The sequence below is a fragment of the Monosiga brevicollis genome, genomic scaffold (genome assembly GCF_000002865.3).
Source record: "Monosiga brevicollis MX1 MONBRscaffold_4 genomic scaffold, whole genome shotgun sequence".
Classification (NCBI taxonomy): Eukaryota; class Choanoflagellata; order Craspedida; family Salpingoecidae; genus Monosiga; species Monosiga brevicollis.
Window position 1 is genome coordinate 114555 of NW_001865041.1, and position 20876 is coordinate 135430.

The 20876-nt window shown below is 55.0% G+C and overlaps 6 protein-coding genes across 6 annotated transcripts; 3 read left to right on the forward strand and 3 right to left on the reverse strand.

Annotated features, from left to right (window-relative positions):
* Window positions 1-3044: 3044 nt before the first annotated feature.
* On the forward strand, window positions 3045-4475 carry MONBRDRAFT_23279 (uncharacterized protein; the record flags this gene model as incomplete). Its single annotated transcript, XM_001743516.1, has 2 exons — window positions 3045-4167; window positions 4333-4475. The coding sequence occupies 2 exons, from the start codon at window positions 3045-3047 to the stop codon at window positions 4473-4475; spliced, it is 1266 nt and encodes a 421-aa protein (XP_001743568.1).
* Window positions 4476-4630: 155 nt separating this feature from the next.
* Window positions 4631-8365, reverse strand: MONBRDRAFT_31396 (uncharacterized protein; the record flags this gene model as incomplete). The annotated part of the gene is made up of 16 exons (XM_001743770.1): window positions 4631-4822; window positions 4939-5007; window positions 5151-5215; window positions 5324-5531; window positions 5648-5851; window positions 5977-6061; window positions 6153-6288; window positions 6407-6452; window positions 6565-6642; window positions 6777-6935; window positions 7067-7230; window positions 7323-7431; window positions 7530-7721; window positions 7821-7906; window positions 8028-8155; window positions 8274-8365. The coding sequence occupies 16 exons, from the start codon at window positions 8363-8365 to the stop codon at window positions 4739-4741; spliced, it is 1905 nt and encodes a 634-aa protein (XP_001743822.1). The 3' UTR covers window positions 4631-4738.
* A 2614-nt stretch (window positions 8366-10979) lies between these two features.
* On the forward strand, window positions 10980-12521 carry MONBRDRAFT_23281 (uncharacterized protein; the record flags this gene model as incomplete). Its single annotated transcript, XM_001743517.1, has 3 exons — window positions 10980-11253; window positions 11402-11768; window positions 11891-12521. 3 exons carry the CDS (start codon window positions 10980-10982, stop codon window positions 12519-12521), a joined length of 1272 nt encoding a protein of 423 aa, XP_001743569.1.
* A 2028-nt stretch (window positions 12522-14549) lies between these two features.
* On the reverse strand, window positions 14550-16049 carry MONBRDRAFT_15227 (uncharacterized protein; the record flags this gene model as incomplete). Its single annotated transcript, XM_001743771.1, has 2 exons — window positions 14550-15796; window positions 15935-16049. The coding sequence occupies 2 exons, from the start codon at window positions 16047-16049 to the stop codon at window positions 14550-14552; spliced, it is 1362 nt and encodes a 453-aa protein (XP_001743823.1).
* Window positions 16050-17936: 1887 nt separating this feature from the next.
* MONBRDRAFT_3618 (uncharacterized protein) lies at window positions 17937-18110 on the forward strand (the record flags this gene model as incomplete). Its single annotated transcript, XM_001743518.1, has 1 exon — window positions 17937-18110. A coding segment is annotated over one exon (174 nt), but the record flags the coding sequence as incomplete, so codon positions are not given.
* Window positions 18111-18594: 484 nt separating this feature from the next.
* On the reverse strand, window positions 18595-20876 carry MONBRDRAFT_15003 (uncharacterized protein; the record flags this gene model as incomplete). The annotated part of the gene is made up of 8 exons (XM_001743772.1): window positions 18595-18769; window positions 18924-19120; window positions 19279-19374; window positions 19616-19930; window positions 20053-20187; window positions 20283-20405; window positions 20493-20592; window positions 20731-20876. Coding segments are annotated over 8 exons (1287 nt in total), but the record flags the coding sequence as incomplete, so codon positions are not given.

The window sequence follows — 20876 nt, forward strand, 5'->3', positions numbered from 1 at the left end:
GCTTCTCGATTGCTCCAGCCCCGGGCGAATCCTTTCGTGACGCTGGACGCTTGGAACACGAGTTTTCACTCCAGAATGTGCGAGATGCTTTTTGCGACAGGCACCACTCCCGCTATCTGGTCCTCGTCACGCGACGCGCAGATATCGTAATCAAACTTGCCAGCCACAAAGCCGCTGAAGAAGCCTTGCACATTCTTGAGCAACGCCTTGAACAACTCTCCGGCTCACAAACGCCTTCGCGCCAAGCGTCTGCTGCCGAGGCCCCGGAAGACCCAAGCGACCAGCTGCCTCATCCCCTGACTGACGAAGATGAACAACTGCATCAAGCCGAGCTGGCCTTTCTCGGTGCTGACGATGTCCGAGATTCTGAAACCGCTGAGCCCGCCTTCCGGCACCGCCTGCGCTGGCGCCACGTCTTTGGCCCCTACGGCCGAATACCGAGCCTACACTTTGCCATGTCCCTGCTCGCGAGCGTTGCCATCCTAGCCTTTGTCTCAACTACTCCCGGCATGTTGCGCTTGCGGGCCCTCTTTGCGCTCGACTACACGCTCTCCTCCGTTCTTGGCCCCGTAGCATACTACAATAGTACTTTTAAACCTCTGCTGTTTCCCGACCACCCCTTCCTGACGCCCACACCGCGGGTGGAAGTCTTCGACCTACGCGCCACCTGGGAACCGCTGCATAGCCCGCGCTTGACACTTTTGGGTGCCATTTTCAGTGTTCAGCGCTTCTTTACCCCTGGGTCTTTCGTCTACGACCAATTCCTGTTGCTGCTGATTCCTGGCGCCATTGCCATTGTTTCGGCTGTCAGCGTGCTCACACGCTTTACCCACTTACAAGAGGCCATCACGCAGCTCGTCGCTCGCAACGCCATTTCTCTCCGCGTTGGTCTCTGGTTGGCCTGTGCTGCCTTGCTCTTTGACGAGGCTGCCGCTCGGTGGAGCTGCTATGCCGTAGGCTTTCTGCGTACGTCCCGCGCACGCTAATCAGCTCAAGGGTCGACATGTATTCAAACCCGCTGGCTTCACCCACTCACTCTTATCTCTGTCTTGGTGCACACCCGTTGGCAGCGGTCCTTCTCCTGGCCGCCGGCTTGACGTGCACACTCTACGCCATGTTCATTGGCCGTGTTCTGGATCAGGGCCGCTTCAATCAACTCGGCATTGCCACCTGTGGTCTGGTTATCTTCTTAGCAGGCCTTGAAGTACAGGCTTTGAGTTGGAACTTTGCGTACGTTTCGCTCCGCCCCAAACGTGCACTCCCACCAGCCTGTCCCGTTCGACCGGACGGCGCTGACCCTGGCTTATTGCTGTCTTTTCGACGTTCGTGCTTTGAGCAGCTCCGCGGTGTCCGTTGCATTAATGGGTATCGGCGCCTTCTGGGTCGCTTCGGCGCTGTTTGGAAGTGATGTAAGATGATTGATAGTACTCTGTAGAGGCCCACCACTTGTTGCGGAAGTGCCCTGCGCACTGCGCACCTTTTTGGGGGCCTACAAGAATAGCTCTTGTGCTCATTTTTATCTCGTTGCACGCAGCAATTGGGCATCGAACTCAATGCTCTCGCCAACGCCTTGCCAGCCTGCGGCGCTGTGATTTGGTTCTTCACAAGTGGTGGCAGCGTGGTACGCCCTGCGAAGAGAGCACCGCGTTGGTGTTTGACCTTCGTTCTCCTTTCTCGCAGGCCTACGCGGCCGCCATCTTAACCCGCTGACCACTCTTGATCTTGCTCGCTCGATTCTCCTTGATCTCACACTCACGCATGCTGTCTGATCTTTTAGGCCCTCATTGCCAGTGTGTATTTTGCCTTCAGAGTCGAGCAAGCCGGCGCGGTCTGTACACCGACCTTTGTGGTTTTTTTGTATTTGTTTTCGTTTTTATTGGGGTTTTTATTTTCATTTTTTCTTGTTTTTTTTTGGCTTGTTCGGCTTTGGCTGGCAGCGCCTCACATTTGCTGGCTCGGATTTGAATTTTCTGGCCGTACCCTGTTTGCTATAGATTCTGCTGCGAATGGTGGCGCTGGTACTCATAGCACAGCGCGTTTGGTGGCGCTACGATGCCAATAGTACTGGGGGCCTACTCTCTTGGTCCATGATGCCCGTTGCTGCAATAGCACAGATTATCAGCACAATCATGTGGTTGACGGCTGCAGCCAGCGTGCCCACACTTGTCACAAAGCTCCGACTGACATCAGCCATCGTTGGCTGCGTCATCTACTGGCTATGTTGCGCTCTGACGGGCGCCGGGTTGAGTCAACTGGCTCTGGCACCTGACCGCCTCTTATCGGTATGGGTTTTCTTTGATGACTTGGGACTGTGTTTTGCGGTAGCATCTCTGGTGTCCTGGATATGCTCTCGCTCTCGCCTCGATCCGCACTTGGCCAGTTCGTTGCTTGACCTTTTCTGGCAAGTAATAGGCTGCCTCAACAAACTTCTGTTGCTCATGATCGATTCTATGGGCGCCCACACCCTACGACTGGGGAATCCTGCAGATGACCACCTTGGCATCGTTGACTCGCCTTGGCCTGGGCGTCGCGGGCATGACTATTTCGTTGTTTCCTCTCTTGCGCTGTGGTGCTGCTGAGTACTTGCGACTGCCTGATACCTCCTTTCGCTGTACGTTTTCGACATTCTTGCTTTTCCACCGTGCGTGGCCAGCTTGATTGCCCAGATCAGCAGCCTCACCTCCTTTGCGACCTCTTGATTAGATATCTTGCTTGTTTCACAAGCACAGGTGTATGGTGCCCTTGCCCTCGCGCAGCTTGGAACCGCACTGTGCCTTGTCGTTGCTGAGCAGTTTTTCCCAGCTGCAGCTTTGGGCATCGGGGCGCTCTTGGCAGCCCGCTTGCATCGCAAGCTGACGTTTACAGTGTACCAAATGCCTTCCAATAACTTTCTACGTCGCGTTGCGCTTAATTGTTGGCGCGTTGTCGTATATGGACCAATTGGGCAAAAAGTGGCTCTGATGGGCCGTTGGTGTGCTCGCCATGTGGGTGCAGCCTGGCAGAGCTTTGTTTGGCCGCGTCTGGTCAAACCACTGGTACAGGCCATGTGGGCAAGCCTGGTGCGCCTGAGCGAGGCGCTAGTACGAATCCTGACGCGGGCCTTGGCATGGTTTCGGCGCTCTCTCAAGTGGCTGCGCGTGATAGCTTTCACGGCCATTGGGATTGCATTCGCCACCATGACACTGCGTACCGCCTGGAATACGAACCTGGTGTGCGTTGCCTATGCCCTGGCCACATATGCGTGTGCAACCATTGCAGGCATCATGGTGGCCACCGCACGCAGGTCGCCAGCCTTGATGCGCGTGTTTGAACATCACTATGAACACCTAGACCTTGGACTTCTAGACGTGACGCTCCGAATCTGGCATCTTGTCTTGCGCTGGTTGGCTTCTTTCGTGACCCGAGCTTACAATGGGCTGCGTCGACTTGTGCAATGGGATAACCTGGTGGCCATTCTGACCCAAGCGTCGCACCTGACGTTGCGAGTTGTGCGACCCGCTTTGAGCACTATAACTGCTATGATCATGCGCATCTGGCATTCGCCGCTGCTGCCCCTAATGGCCAGTATCCTGCTTATTTACGGCATCTACTTGCATCACGAAGGCAAGTTTGACGCTCCGCTTGCAACCTCCTATCACATGATGGGATTGCTTGGTGCTCGCGTCAATGCAGCAGCCATTTGGTGCAGCACCAGTGTGAGCACCGTAATGTGGGTGGTCTGGGGTGGCGTACAAGCGGTGGTGGGCGCCGTCAACCGATTCATCCTCGACCTTAGTCATTTGGACTTTTACGTGTCTCCCACCTTTGCCATGTCCTTTTACGTGGTCAACGTTCTACTCGGTCGCTTTCAGCTGCATCGCATCCTTCCTTTCAAGACCATTCTCGTACCGGCCCTAATCCTGGGCTCCGGGCTCTGGCTAACGCCTCGCCACATCTGGATCTACTTTGTCGTCGCCATATTCTGGGCTGGTATCTCTGCTGGTGTGTGGCTTGCCGAAGCGGAGCGTCGTCGGCGTGCTGGCGAGCGGCTACAGCGCATGCAGCGCATGCAAACGACGCGGCGCGGCGCCGAAATTGTGGAGATGATTGCTTCCCAAAAACCAGATCAGGTGTACGAAGCTGACATGTGCATCATCTGCTTTGCCGAGTTTGATGACGCGAGCTCTGGTACGTGCGATGCGAAGTAACCGCTCACTGTTCCAACCCCCCGCTTTGTGTTTCATTTTGGGTTTCATTTGAACTCTCTTTTGTTTCGTGTTATCATTTTGCTGGGCTGTCTTCTTTCCCTCATCCACTGGCCTATGAACCAACGTATGCGATCATGACTTACAGAGCTTAAAGCCGTGCTGCCTTGTGGCCACCAAACCTTCCATCGGAGCTGCTTGGCTGAGTGGCTGGATGCCTGTGGTCATGACAAACGCTGCCCGGTTTGCCGTGAGCCAGTCGAAACCAGCTTGCTGCACTACGCCTTTTAGCTGTGCGCGTGAAGTCCTCTCGAGATGGTGCAGGCACTCGTTTTGTCCTCTCTCAAGCGCCACCTCTCGCCCCTTCATCTCCCCGACCTCGGCCCGGCCACCATACATTTGCGTAATGAACAATAATTTGGCTTAAAACTGGATTTTGTTTTGTTCTCTGCGAGATCAAATTCCAACTGACATGCAACAACGCGTAGTGTGCGCGCTGGATCTTGATCCATCACTCAAAAATGAAAAACTGGGGCAGTTGTCAAGCACCCATCTCAGAGACCAACAAAATAATGCTCGCCGCCCAGATTGTGAATATCGGACACCTGTGGGCTGGTGATGCACCATTCGTACCACACCTGATCGAGCACGCGAGCAAATGTGTTGTGAGTTGATCAACGGCAATCAACGGCATGCCGACCCATTGAACCCGAAACACACAGCCATGAACAGACACGCCATCGATCGTTGATACCTTGTGTTGGTCTGCTTTGCGCCAAACGTGGGCCTTGACCGTCTCGCCTTGCCGCAGATACACAGGGTTCTAAGCGAGCCGTACACATGCACACATGAATGTCAGTTCAAGCTCTGCCAGGTACACCAGATGACACTTGACGTGGCCTTGGAAGGCCCCCATGCCATGCCTTTGCATCACTATCGACGTATCCATGATGATAATTTTTTTACCTTGAGAGGAATGAACATGGGGAACCAGCTGAACATGTCCGGGGTGTGCGTTTCTGGGTGAATGCCTACGCGGACAACACAAAGCACCGACCGCAGAACGCAAAGGCAAACGCAAACGCGTGACATGAATGAAGATCTGACCACCCCCTGTCGTGGTCGCGGGTTGAACGCACTGATATACACGTCGCCATAAAGCTTGCTGTCAAAGTAGCCAGCAAAGCCATGCATCAGGCCTGAATGAGAGGCTTTGAAGGCAACTGTCATGTAGCGCTGATTGTCTGGGCCATCTGGGTTGCTGCACTCGGGATTGGGATGCGAAAACTTGAACAGGGGCTTAATCTCGGGAGCCAGCAAAACGTGATTGTGCAGCAGCACAACATACTAAACGGTAATTTTGAAGAAAAAAATCCAGGGCGGGGTCAAAGGAATCAAACGAAAGAAAATGAACTCGTAGCAAGATGCACACAATGGCGGGAGAGCTATCAACCATGGCATACCGGCGTTTCGAGGGCCTTGGGCAAGGTATGGCCGCTCAAGTCAGTGTGTACGCGGTGGGCGGCCACCGGCACCAGGTATGAGGTGTACTCCTCAGGAATGCTAATTCCATCTGGCTTCAGAAAGCGCTGGGCACCATCAAGACATTCAGGTGACAGCTCATTGTCACCCCAGGATCCCAACAGCTCGGACACCAAGATGTCTGCCTATTGTCAATCCAAAAGAAGAAGATATGAGGCACAGAAGAGGGTCAATGGAGCTGGAGAAAGGCCATCCAAGCGTAGGGAGCTGCTGGCCACTTAACCACGAAACCAGAGTGCAATTATCTCACCTGTTCGGGTGCTTGCCAACGACGCATGTCTTGGCTGACCACGGTCACGCGATCAGCCCACTCGGTGCGTTTGCGGTGTTTCAACCTGACAAGTAAGGCGGAAATGCTTAAAAATGAACAAAGGCAAGCCGGCCAGTTCAACACTGCCTTGATTGGGCATGACAAATGACACGTACGTGATGACGGCATTGGGGTTCTTTTCGACGGCATACACGCGGACTTGGCGGCCCACCTCGGCAGCGGCATCGAGAGTGCGTTGCACCAGAGGCCCACGACCAGCACCGACCACCATGACAACGGCCGTTGTGTTCTCTAAGCGGGCCGTGTCACACCAACCCGGAAAACAAAAAAAAAAGGGGGGCGGGGGCATGTTAATCGGAAATGTTGATTGCAGCTGGCGGCATCGCCTGCTTTGACCTTGAAAGCTTACCGGCCTCGCTCTCTGGGATGCGATCCAACAGTGCTTTTTCGACAGCCTGCAAGCCAGCATACCTTGGTTAATAGACAAACAGCAACACCCCATGGACAGGCTTCCGCAGCTTTCCTCATCGTCGAAGGCATGCGAAATTGTAGGAACGTGGAACAGACCTTTTGATACTGCACATATTTGATTGGATCCTTCTCAAAGGTCTCGTAGGTTTGCGACTCAAGGTTGTCCATCAGGGGCTAAAAGGTGGGTCATTGTGGCAAAAGAGTGGTTGTGCAATAGTACATGAGATGAAGCAAGCAAGTGAAGAGCTCAAAAAGACACCTTTGACCCTCCCAAAACGGGGTCAACAAGGATATCCCAGTGCACGCACTTGAAGTGGAATCTCAATGTAATCTTCGTAGCCTTTGGTGAAGGATTGGTACGTGGAAGGCGGCGCACGTTTGGAGAACAGGAAGTGCAAGTAGCGGAGGTAAATGTTGTGTGTTTGACCTTCGGCGGCATCACCGACCACGACCACTTGAGGGTTCAACTAAAGGAATGAAGACAACATGTGAGACACCCAAAGGCAAGACACCGACAGGAATTTGTTGCGTTTAAGATTAGAGTGAGGATCGGAGAGATGGGGGCTCGCTCGCGGGCCTTGTCGCGCCAACAACGTACTCGCATGAAACGGAGGAAGAGTGCCTGATGTGCCTTGGACAAAACCGGGTTGCCCTTGGAGTTGGTGAGGAAGATGGAGGTGGGAACGATCAGGGCCTTGATGGGCTCGGCCTCCCACTGAAGCAAGCCATTTTCATCGCAAATATCTGATGTTAGCTCCAACGCTATTGTTCGAGCGAGTCCGCATGGTTTTGTGAGCTCCAGCAGAACGATCGGGGATACTGCATCCTGGATTGCAGGATGTAGTTGGGCTTACCGACGTTGAAACGGAGGCAGGGCGCCAAAAGACGACGAAGCTGATTCCACCACTCCCAGCTGCTGTACAGAGGACGATCTGCGTCGCTGCGAGCGAGCAGCAACCGTTGCTGCCGTGACAGTGATCAGCAATGTTGAACGAAAAAGCAAAATGAGGAGAAGGGCTGGGGAATGCGGCATGGACACACAGCACACGTAGGACGCGTACCTGTTCGTCGGGTTGGCTGTTAATCAACTCGCGAGCCACGAGAGGGGCACGGACCCAAAACTGGGTCATACGCGAGGAGGACACAAAGGGAGCGATGGTGTTGGCAAGGCGCACGACATCGGGCGAAGCCAGGGGCAGCATGATGCATGGCACACCCAGGTGGATGGCCCAGCGAAGCTCACGCTGGAGGGCCTAAGAGTTCGGCCGGGCATTGCCACGTCTGAGAGACACGGCTTTGGCACAGCGGCGGATGCTGCGAGCCATGGTGGTTAGCGTGGACCTTGCCCATACCTCGGAGGACAGGCGCTGGAGGTACGGATCTTTACTGTCCACGTTGATCCAGTCTGAGATGGCGGCCACGATGAAACGTGACCACTCTGATATTTAACCGTGCGTGCAGAGGAGGTTGCAGGGTAGCATGTGATGGTGAGAGGTTGTCATTGATGGTGATGGTCACAGCAGCCAAGGACATGGTAGTCAGCGAGCTGGTGCCCCTACCAGCATGTGAGAGGATGGTGTCGGACTGAGCAAAGCTCTCGTCAACGGCGTTGAGGCCGGCAGCCAGATCGCCCTGGTATTTGCTCGGTGCAATTGGGTCAACGATTGGCGTGCACACAAAGTCAAACCTAGCGGTGTGAATGTGACGGTGATGCCGAATCCGCAAACGCTGGTGAGTGTGAAGGGCAGCGATAGGATGATGTGGTCTCAAACCAAACGGTATCCATCACAGGCAGGCATTCTCACCCCTCCTCTTGTCCGACGTGCAATGCGTCGGGGAGGCTGCTGACGCTATCAAAGCCGCGACCCACGGAGAGACTTGCGTCGTTGGACGCCATGGTGAAGGTTCAGTAGGCTTGGGTGTGGGTGTTGTTGCTGCACCTGCAGGTGTCACAGCGCGAGCATCCGGATCCAGGCACGCTAGCCCATCCGCACAACCGCCGGCGCGTGAGCTCGCACGTCGTTAATCAATCGACCGACTCGTGTGTCCTGCAGCGACCGACGTAGCAGCGCGGGACGCACGCGGTCACTTACTTTGTGTGTGAAAGTGTAACCACGGTGTGACTTTGCACGCTGATGGTGCTTTCACTGAATTTTGGGCGAATTTTAGGGTAATTTTGTGCTATTTTTTTGTGTTTTATTGGTTATTCTCAATGTTTCTTGTTGGTGACCCTGTGGCTGTCACTTTGCCAGTGGAATTTGGCTTGAAGCTCGCCCATGCGCCAGTGGGGGCGAGTATCGCAGGTCTCGCATCTACAGCTGTTTCTCACAGTCCCTCGCACTGATACAAGCCGATTCTTATCACTTCGTCCCTGCTCGCTCGTTGTGTACGGTGCTGACATTTGACTTTGTGCCTGCATACGACAAGAAGTCGCTTTGATCCGCAGCACTTGTTACTGCAATGGCCCGTCTAAGATGTGCTCGGGGGTTCGCATGGACACCCGTCCGAGTAGACGTGTGCATCGCGCATTGCAAAAACCGTGGTATGCATCAATCTGCTGCTTTCATCCGGCATTCGTCTCGAAGCCCCCCAGACGAGCTCGATACAACGATAGTGCGAGAAGCTAGATACAAAGATACAATGGCAGTGGGTCATAGGAAGCGAGCGCGCTACTGAACGCGGAAAGGGGGGGGGGAGGATAAGGTTGTGCCAACGACACGGGATCAGAACAATACCATGGTCTGCGGTCGGCATGATGGACTGATAGCGCCAAATCCGTGCTCCCACGCATTCGAACACCCAGTCTCACAAACCCCTCTCCAAACGCTTTCTGCGCTTCCTCACGTCCCAAAACTGACCTCCACACACGATGTGGAGCCTGACACGGACGGATCGTGGACCAGCACTGGGAGGATGATGTGGAAACGAAGGCGTTGTTATCTTTGGAAGTGGACTTTGAGTTTGTCTGCAAACTGAGCTCTTTACCAAGTAATACAGGATGAACTTTGCCGTACGATGGAGCATTGGATCAGGCTTTCACAAACCACCCTGTTGACTTGTTCCGGTGGGCAAGGAACACCAACCGATCGATTCAAGCAACGGTTGCCGATGCTCAGAAACGACACATCGTGGGTGTCGTTCGTCTAGGCAATGTGCTCTCGGTGCCCAGAGTGGCGTTCCTGTTCCATATCACCGTCGTGGCAGCGTATTATCGCATTGCCGCATCTTGGCGGCCGAGGGTGCTGTGGGCTCTGACACTTCCTTTGTTCCCGGCATGGTTGGTAACTGGTACGCTTTCAAAGGATGGGACGAGGGGTGACACTCACCATCACATGCGTCCTGATTCCGTAGAAAGAGAGAGCTCGATCTGCATCGCGCGCGGATGGGCAGCGGTCACGGGGAGGTGGTGCCTGCATTAGACACTTCTCTGCAAGCCCATCAGGTTCGTGACTGCTGAAGCGGGCCGTTGTCATTGGCAGTCAAGCTAAATGTTCTGAAATATGGTCACCCGTCAAGGAACATTTCTGTACCATACATGTAATCCCAATCCCCATTTGCAGCTCGACGAGGCTCTTGCGGCGATGGGACGGGTGGACGACTCAATTCCGTTGCTTTTCTAAATGCCCTGCTGTCCCACCTCGCTAAAACACCAAAACGCCAGATCAGATGTTGACAAAATGGCTGCGAAGCTTTTTGGGTGATGTCGGGAGCACAGTTCTGCTTGCCCATGCCCAGAGGTGTGAGCCTCTGATATCGCCCTCCGGTGCTTGACGTGTCCGTTCCAACGACCAGCCGGCGGCTTGATCTACCTCAACCGCCCAATGGAGTGATGCGCAGTCAGATGGGGACGGGATGGCAAATTAAAAAAAACAACTCAACCCCAAACCGCACATCCCTCAATCCCAAAGTGTACACATCATCACACTGTAATCTGCAACAATGGGAACTCCTGACATAAACGCGACCAAAATGGTTGTACTCGCACCAAAAGCTGATCCGTGCAGTGGTCGTAGCATGGGATTTTCGGCTTTTGGTCCTCAACGCTACTACGTACTGGCACCAGTTATCTGAAACAATTGAAACTTCGAGCCACATGTCGGTTGAGCCTAGCCTACAAGATGGCATGGCCTTTTGACATGCACACACCGAACACGCGTTACCCCAGAAAATCCCACTCGGTTCTGCACACGCGCTCCTTTCCTGTGGCCTAGCGCGCTGCTGCTCCTGACACACAACAGCCGCCACGTTCTTTGTCTGTGTGCTGCAACTGATCTGTGCCCTTCGTCTTCTCTCCACATCTCGCTTCTTGCTTATGGAACAGCAGTGCACAGCGGGCACAGCTTCCCACAGCTTCCCACGTTGGGGGAGCAGCGTGCTCAAGGTCCACCCCCACCACCACCCACCTTGAGCACGAGCTCTTGACTGATACACGATCGCACTGCTTCAACCGTTTTTCCGAGATCGCCTTGTTGGAGGGCTTTCATTTTTCATCGCAAGCAAGATCGAAGAAGATGGCTGCTTCGTGCCGTACTGTTGCAGCGCTGCTGTGCCTGGCCACTGCTGCCCTGGCCAAGATCGAGATGTCCGAGTTGGGCGGCCGCATGGACGTCAAGCTGTACGTCGACGGGAACAAGGCCATCTGGATTGACATGAACGCCTCGGCCTTTGGTGCCCTGCAGCCCGGCGCCCCCACCGACGAGTGGGATGAGACCTGGGCCGTCCCCGAGAACAACGATGTGCCTTACAACCACGTCTTTGCCGCTTACAACCCTGCTGGTCACCCTGGTCAGTGATTTCCCAATCCATCAAATCGTCCACTGCCCTCTCCTGCCCTCCTCCTCCTCCACCCGAACATCGTATCTTTCAGTCCACCCTTTCTGGTTCTCATCGTCATTCCCTTGATCCTGTTTCGCCATCATGGGAATCTGCACAGGCTATGACGGCTTTGGCCACGGCTATGGCACCCCCCACATGGACATTCACTTCTTCTCCATCTCGGAGGAGGATCGCAATTCTCTGGCACAGTGCTCCTCATTTCCCCCCTGCCCCGTGGACAACGTGAGCGCTGCCATCTTTGACTACCCCTCCAGCCGCGTCCTGTCGGATGATTTCATCTTGGACTCGACCTTTGGTGGTCACGCCGTCCCGCGCCACGGCATGCACTGGCTGCCCAAGTCGGATTATGATGTCTTCACTCCTCGTGATATTGATGACTCGTGGCCTGCCACGCCCCCGCGCTGGCTGTCCTGCCTTACCCAAGCTTCTGGTGGCTCAGATGAGGGCTGCCGCCTTGGCCTTTGGTAGGTGCCAGCCCCATACGCCCATTCGGCAACATTCCTTGCATCCACTCTTGCTGCTGCAGGTACTACTACGTGTGCAGGCCCTTCTGACTCCACTCCCCCACGTCGATCTGGCTGTATAGGTATCCCGGTATCAGCCCCATCCTGATCACCCTCGATGGCAAGACTGTTGCGCATGAGATCATGGTCTCGGTTGACTTCTTCAAGCGCCTGCGCGATGGCCAGATCTCCAACCCATACATCCAAACCTTTCCCCAGGTCGCCGAGGGCTTGACGGACATGAACCCCCCGATGTACCCGACCAACATGTGGGCCGTGTACGACGAGGCAACCGACCGCCTGCGCTTTGGCATGGACCTGCAACGCTACAAGCTCTTCGATTGCCCCTGCGATTGTGCTTCGTGCGACGAGGAGATGCAGTGCACCAGCTGCGTCCTGGACACCCACGGCGTCAAGGATGGCAAGTGCCAACGATGCCCTCACAAGATTGACGGCTATTGCATGCCCAACAGCTACTGCATGAGCGCCGAGGGAGCGCTGAATGGGTTTTGCAAGACCGATTCGACTTTCGAAGCCTGTGAGATGGATGCCTTCTTTAAGCCTGTGGCCTGCCCTCTCGATCTGGGTTGTGGCGTCATGCCCGAGTGCACTGAATGCCGCTTTTACCGCGGTGATGCGCAGTGCTCGGCTTGCGATGGTAGCTGGATCGTGAATGAGAATGCCACGGCGTGTGTTGCTGATGTGGGCAGCTAAATAACCCCGTTTTCGATTTTGTTCTTTTTATGTCTTCCATGTAGCTTTGAGTTATGTCTAGCAATCGAAATCTTGAACAAACAAAGCGTGATACTCCTCCTGACATGCATCCTATCTGTAAACACCGGCAAGCCAAACACGCGAGCAAAAGTGGAGAAGACGCAAAACTTTTGTGTAATGTCTGTGGCTTGTCTGTGCAGGGCTCGATTCTCGTCATCGTAATCCATGCCCACTTATCCTAAACTATCTTGAGCACAACCCGATGGGTCAAGAGATAACGTGAATGACAGTGTGCTTGAGATGTCATGCTTCAAGCTCCCGTAGACACTGGGAGACGGCGTCTAATAATCCATCACGTGACGGTTTCAGCACCATGATCTGATTGGTGGCTGCACGTGCGAGGCGTTTGAAGGCGTCCTACCCACAGGGCCCGAACATGAACGTCATGAAGATGAGGAACCAAGACAGCTCTTTCAATGCTGTGCACGATCGCGCACCACGCAGCACCTCATACCTTATCGAGTTGACCCGAAGCATAACGTGGGTATAGCATATCCTTCACAGCTTGGGCTACGGCGAGTTTGTCGCACGACGATTCGGTAGCAGGTGGACGGCGCGGGTCGCTCGGGCCCATCGGCAAATCTGTATTGCTCCTCGAGGGGCCGGCAGGCTGTGTCATCTTGGGGGCATGGTGTTTGTCAGAATCGCGGGGTCGCGACACGGTGTCGCGGCTTGCACGTGACCGTTTGGTAGGCGGCTCATCCCCAAAGGCAGCCGCAAGCAGAGCAGCATCGTCCACGGGCTGTCGGTTGGGCCGACTGGTGTGCATGTCCATATCTGACAATCCGGCCGGCGTGCCGTGGCTACGAGCCGCCACCTGCTCGAAATAAAGCCGCTCACGCGGAGGTAAATTGCGTTCTTGTTTTTCGGCCTCATCAGTTGCCTCAGCAGCACGGGCATCTACCGTGGCTTGAGCAGCAGCCGCAGCCGCAGCCGCTTCAGTGGCCCGCGCCTGAGCTTCTGCCACTGCGGTTGGTTCGCACTCGGGCTTGAGCGCGCAATGTCGATCCAGCATGTCAGGTGTGAATTGAAGCTCGGCAGACGTCAAGGTATCAATGCTGTGTGCAGCTCGAGTCGTCTTTGCGAGATAATCAGTGCGATCCTCGCTCACACGACAACAGCGCAGCTCCATTTGACCTGCCATGTCCGCGGCAGCCACCGCCGCCGCCGGCGCCAGAGCCACGACAATCTCACGTGCTAGATTGCGTTGAATGGCACTGACAAGCGTGTGATACTTGGAAATGCGAGCTGCAATCGTCAACTGCCCTACACGCCAGGTGGCTTCGGGTTTCTATACACAGCCAGCAAAAGAAACATCCAGCAAAAAAAAAAAAAAGCAGCCATGATTGCGCAAACAACATCAAACGCACGGTGAAGATGTGGCATCAGCATCACGGAGCAACATGCACATGCAACAAATTGACAAAGCTCGGTCACCGCCGCCACTACAGAGCCTCAGTGGCAAACAACAACACTGTTACTACCCAGCCTAGTCCTGCCAGCCAACAAGGCATGGACTTTGCCATGAACTCACCAGCACGGGACAGTCGGGGGGGATGGTGCGATCCCGCTTGGCCTGCGGCACGGCCTTGAAACGCCGTTGCAAGTCATCCAACACTGCCAGGGCATTCAGTTATGAGTATTTCTCGTTAATGCATGTTAGCGACCAGTCAATTTGAGGGCTCGCGATTGGAAAACGTATACGTACAGAGTTCGCGCATGGGGTCGGGCTCTTCGTCACTCCCTTCCGGCTCGCCGTTCGAGGAAGTGCCTTGGCCACGTCCAGCGCGGGCGACAAAGTGTGAACCCTTTTCCAACTTGTCGCGCGTGATCAGCCTAGCCGTACAAATCGTTTGACAACACGCCGCAGCCGAATGAGCGTGGGTCAGAATGGTACATGACAGCACACAGCCGGTCAAAGAATAGGGCCTGTTTGACTTGCTCATTCGGGCAGCCGGAGACGGCAGTCTACGACGTGCTTAAAGACAAGGGGGACAAACTGGGACCGGCAACGCACCGAAGTTGCTTCTGTACAGACTCGGGCTCACGACAGCAGTCACAACGTGTTTGGCAGGGCGACAGGGCCTCCCCGAAATGCCGGGCAATGACTGCATGGCGACAGGTAGCGGCGAGGCAATAGTGTTGCATATGCCGCAGGTGATCTCCTCGATCGGGTTGCTCCTTGTTTTGGCGGGACTTTGCCTCTTTTTGCTGCAAATACTGGAAGAGTGACATATCGCTTTGGGCATAGTAGAGCCGACAGACGGCAGGTTGGCCATCGCGCCCGGCTCGCCCGGCTTCTTGATAGTAAGCCTCGAGGCTCTTGCTCATGGTAGCGTGCACCACGTAGCGAACGTTGGCTTTATCAATACCCATGCCAAAGGCGATGGTCGCAGCTACGACGTGGATGTGACCCACCGTCCATTCGTGCTGAATGCGATTCCGCTCTTCGGCGTTGAGACCCGCATGGTATGCAGCACAGCGAATTCCAGCGCGGGTCAGGTGTCGCTGCACAGCACCTGCAACGGCCTCGCAGTCCTCGCGGCGAAAGGCATAGATAATGCCAGAGGCAGCTTGGCCACGGGCAGTAGCAGCTTCGTGCTGAGCTTCGATAAAAGTGGTAATGTCACCCATCAGGTTTGGGTACATGTCCTTCATGCGCACTTCTAGGGTGAGGTTGTCGCGGTAGGTGCTGCGACGTACTACGGCAGGGTTGCGAAGCTTGAGTGTGGTGATGATATCGCTTTGAACCTGAGCTTGTGCAGTGGCAGTCAAAGCCATGACCGGGGTAGTGGGGCAGAGGCGGCGGAGGACGGCGAGGCGACGAAAGGCGGGACGGAAGTCATGACCCCATTCCGAGACACAGTGGGCTTCGTCCACTGCCATGAGGCGTAAGACAGAATCATCATACAGAGCTTGAATGAGCTGCTGCATTTCATCCGTCTGCAGTGTTTCCGGAGTCAGGTAGAGCAGGCGAAGTGGACAGGGACGGGCTCGCAGTTGCTGCAGGAGATCAAATCGCTCAGCGCGCGGAGTGCGCGAGTTGATGGTGGCAGCATGTACGCCTAGGGACTGCAATGCAGTGACTTGATCCTCAATCAGGGCCAGCAAAGGCGAGATGACGAGCGTCACCCCGCCCAGGACGACGGCCGGCAGCTGGTAGGTCAAGGACTTGCCACCACCTGTCGGAAAGCAGACAAAAACGTCCTGCCCACCTGTCATGCAATGCGTGAGCCGGGAGCTGAGCCGAGCCCAGCCGAAGGAGGGGCAAGGGGCGAGGGACGAGCAGCCTGTTCTCAGACTTTTGCGTCAGCTGACAAGTCGGTGTCCAAATCGCAGGACAGCGCACGTACCGTGGAGGACAGCACGCACAGCAGCTTCTTGTTCAGCCGACTTGAAGCCCGCAAAGCCAAAGGTCGCCTCGAGGACCTTTAGCACATGGTCCCACTCTGGTGGCGACCCTGACATCCCGGGCCTCGCCATGTCTGATCAATGCAGTTTAAATCCCCTTGACTCACCCCCCCTCCCCACACACCTCCACCAGCCCCCATCGGCACACTGTGCATGTGTTGTGTGTGCGTGTGTGTGGTTGCAACCTGTTCAAACAAGTTGGCGAGAGAGAGAGAGAGAGAGAGAGAGAGAGAGAGAGAGAGAGAGAGAGAAAATGAAATGAACGGTCTGAGAAAGAGAGACACAAAGGAAAAGCACAACTACCACATGTAACAACAACAGGGAACAAAAGAACAGACCCGAGAGAGAGAGAGAGAGAGAGAGAGAGAGAGAGAGAGAGAGAGAGAGAGAGAGAGAGAGAGAGAGAGAGAGAAGACATGAATTGGGTTAGAGAAAGAGACACACACACACACACACACACACACACACACACACAGAGGCACACAAGCACGGACGGATTTGCTTTTCACTGATGAGTTGATGGGGCAGGCGCATGGTTGGAAGTTGCCGTGTGGGCGAGGCCCCTCGTTTCCAATTGTTGGCCTCAAGGTTCGGCCTTGAGGCCAAGCACAGACCTTTGTTGCCATGCCTTCAAACGGGTCTCCTCGGCAGTTGATCGTCATTCCTGACGACGATGTGCCGACAGACGATAGCCCTCAATCGCTGCCCAGTCGCGAGCAGACTACGCAGGGTTCAGCGAACCGTCCCGATGGCCAAAGAGCTGTCGCACAAGCGCGACGCCAGGCGCGGCGCTCTCACGCAGCATCTGCCAGGATGACCTCCGCTCAGTCAGATGAGGTGGTTGTCGTAGACGACTCACCTCAACGCAAGCAACCCCATCGCGGGCGCGCTTCGTCGCCAGAAGCGGTAAACAGTACCGAGTCTGCGGCCGCGACAGGACAGCAACGTGTGGGTTATGGCCCGCATCGCCACGGCGAAGATTCCAGCGTACTGGTTGTAGATGATGGCAGTGACGCATTGGCTACAGCACATCTGAGGAGGATGCCACAGAGTAGCGCAACTCACATGCCGATGGGCCGCACGCTGCCTCGCTGGTCTCCTGACCGGCCCCGCTGGAGAATGCGAGCCTTGCGCAGGCCTCAACGATTTGACAGTGCCCTCGACTTACAAAGGAGATCTCGCCCAGAAGACATGCCCTTTGAAAATGACACGTCATGGTCGAGTCCAGCAATCCCGCGCCGGCCACATTTATCGGCAGCGGCATCTCACACGCCGACACCGTCGTCGATTCAGAGCCCATGGCAAGCTGCTGCACCAAGCGAGGACGCTCACGAAGCATATCTGGCTTTGTCGCCAGAAGCGGTAAACAGTACCGAGTCTGCGGCCGCGACAGGACAGCAGCGTATGGGTTATGGCTCGCGTCGCCACCGCGAAGATTCCAGCGTACTGGTTGTAGATGATGGCAGTGACGCATTGGCTACAGCGCATCTGAGGAGGATGCCACAGAGTAGCGCAACTCGCACGCCCCTGCTAGACAGCCCACCGCCTCGCTTGTCTCGCAACTGGCCTGTCGTGAGAAGGCGAGATGTCGTGAGATGGCGAGATGTCGTGAGAAGGCCAGACGTGCTCAGTCGTTCCTCATATGACAGGCCTACCCCATTTGTCAGTGACTTCGAATCACCACGCATGTCTCACCTAGAAGACACGCCCTTTGAAGATGACACGTCATGGTCGAGTCCAGCAATCCCGCGCTGGCCACATTTATCGGCAGCGGCACTTTTCCCAGCACACAGACCGGGACCGTCGTCGATTCAGAGCCCATGGCAAGCTGCTGCACCAAGCGAGGACACTTACGAAGCCTATCTGGCCTTGGATGAGCGAGTCACGCCTGTGGGCCTGACACACCTTGACAGACGATCAACCGTGCAGGAGCTGAATGCCGCAACTGCCGCGGCTCTTGTGCGACAAACTTTGCGGTGTCCTATATGTCTCGATGACTTTGAAGCCGGCCAGCAGATTCGTCGGTTGCCTTGTTTGGATGTATTTCATCGACATTGCGTTGATCGACACTTTGAATCTTCCACCATTTGCCCCTTGTGCCGCTATGATTTACGCACTGCGTAGGCTACCTCGTCGAAACACAAACAACATGCATACGAATGGACCTGTTTCTCTATCCAACCCAAGCGCCTTGTCACGTCCAAGTGAGGCCAAATTGACCTTTTAGCGCCAAGTTAGGGATGGATGTTCGACTGATGGATTTATCATTTCTTTTGGAGGCCACGCAGGACGCGCGTGGCTTTGACTCAACACAAACAGGCATGTTCCAACAAGTCAGTACAGCGTTCAGCAGATGAAGGGTAAGTGGCAAGAGGGGACAAATCACACGCCTCACCGCGGAAGCACGCAAGGCGAATCTGGATCAAAAGAGGCGCATGCCCCTCCGCCCATCATCCCAGGCACAACTGAGATGAGCCAACTACGAACGACACCAATGCAGGCCAAGGTGCACACCAACATAGACATCCAGCAACAGGAAGAAGCAACAACAAAAACCCATGCTACAACACAAGGTCATGGTGTGCTAACCACTCGGGTGCGCCTATTGCGCCGCCACTCGATCCACGTCCTCACGGACGGCCTGCAAGTCGTTGAGGGTCTCACGCAGCTTGGAGTTTTCGTCCGCGCGGGGCAACGCCAGACGATCACCAATGTCATAAACATGCACGGTGCCATCCGCATCGCCAACGGCCACGCTGGTGCCGCTCTGATGCCACCTATTACCATTCGCATCAGCATGAGTCGCATGGTGGGTCTCGTCAATGAACAAGGCAGTTATCAACCCAAGTGCAAAAGGCCAACGCATCACGCCGGCCAGACGGGAAAGGGAAATGACGGCGTACAGGCAAGTGAGGCTCGACACGTGCATACCTGAGGCAGTTAAGAGCAATGTTGTGGCCTTGGACAGTGACCCGGGCGAGGGGTACTTCCATGTCTCCGTTCAAGTTCCAAAAATCCAATTGGCCCGTGCCATCAACAGAGGCAAACAGAGCAGGGTGCACGGGCGACCACTTGACATCATAAACGTAATCGTCGAAATAATCAAAAACGTTGAGAGCCATGTGGTCCTGTGACTGTGGAAAGGGTTGGTACAAGTTTGATGCCAAGCCGTGAGTCTCAGTCGTCAAGGTAATGATCGAACCAGCCCTCGAGAAACGCCCGCTCCGACCCGCCACACTCATATCAAATTCATCAAGCCAACCCAAAGATCAGATGGATCACGTACGCGCATTGACCATAGTTTGACGGTCCAGTCTGTCGATGATGAGAGAAAGAGATGGGAGAATTCACCATTCCCAGTCGCTGGGTGATGTTGCAAGCCCTAAAGTGCAGGCAATCAACGAGGTAATCAACGAAAACGGCATCACAAAGAGAGCAGAACCCAGGCAAGCACCCTTCGCTGAACGCTGACTTTGTCTGATAGATCAGCACTAAGAACCCCACTTCCGCCCTTCCCCCTCGTCATATTTTGGAAAAACAAAAACAAAAACAAAAACAAACAAACAAAAAAACAAACAAACAAATCTTTTGTTTCCTGCAGGCGTTGGAAATAACAGGCATACCGTGACGGGTCCGATATAACCCGGCATGGCGTAGCCATCGGTCTGTACGCCGGCCTTGGCACCATGACGGGACGCTTGATACACGGTGCCTTCTTCAGTGCCCAGGAGGAAATTGTTGGTATCACCCGGGGGGAAGGAAATGCACGTGGCTGTGGCTTGCTTGGTGTTGCCAAGCTGCAGCATACGGTCCTCGGGCTCACTGAGCGTGTCCATACTCCAGCTGCAAAGCTTGCCGTCAGTGGACACAGTGATCAGGTTGTGGGCATTCATGGTGCCCACAATATCCATGCAGTACACGGGGTACGAGTGGCCATTCTATTGTGCCATCAAATGAGGGTGAGGAGAGTGTTCTCAAGTCCGCGTCAGGAAATGACATGCGCTCAGGTGCGGATTGGAGGGTTGGACGCATAATCAATCAAACATCTTGGCAAGCATACCGAGGACAAGCTTGAGCGCTGCACCGGGGTGCGCTTGTTGGAGCGCTTATCCCAGATCACAATCTGGCCTGAGTAAGTGCCGGCGGCTACCAGGTTGGGCTGATAAGGTGATATCCGGCAGCAGAGGACGGCGCTCTACGCATACAGCAGCAGGGCATGTGAGGACCAAGGGCAGGCGTAGCTGTGACAACGAGCATTGGTTTGTGGACAATGGGACCGGGAAATCAAACCTGGCATTCAAAGTAGTATTCTGGTCGGGTGAGATTATGGGTGTTCCAGATCAGCACCAGACCATCAGGATCGTGCGGAGCATCGGGGTTCTCATTGTAAGCCGCCGCAAACAATTCGGGATGCTAATGGAAAAGCATGGTGCGAGAAAGATGCGGCGATGAGAGGCTCGAACCGTGGGTTAGTATCCATCTTTGGTGCAACACACTCACCTTGGAAGACCAGTCAATGTAGGTTACAGTACGACCCTTGGTCCAACGGCTGTCACTGAAGCGCTTGGGTTCACCCACGGCTTGATCAGGGGCCAAATCCCTAATATCCACAAAGTTTCGTCAAACCGGCCAACACAAAAACGCCAATACACCCCCAAAACCAAAGATCAATGAGCAGGGCTTGAAGGGCAATGCAAACAGCCAACTGGATCACGCCAGCCAAAAAACCCGAACACACTTTTCTGTTTCGTCGGCTGCGCCATAGTCGATCAGTGGATCGTATTTGACACTGAGAACGCGCTCCATGAGGCGAGAGCTGTTGTCCAAAAACACGCGGAAGTCACCAGTGTTCATCTGTTGCTCAGCCTCTTCAGGGGTCAACTC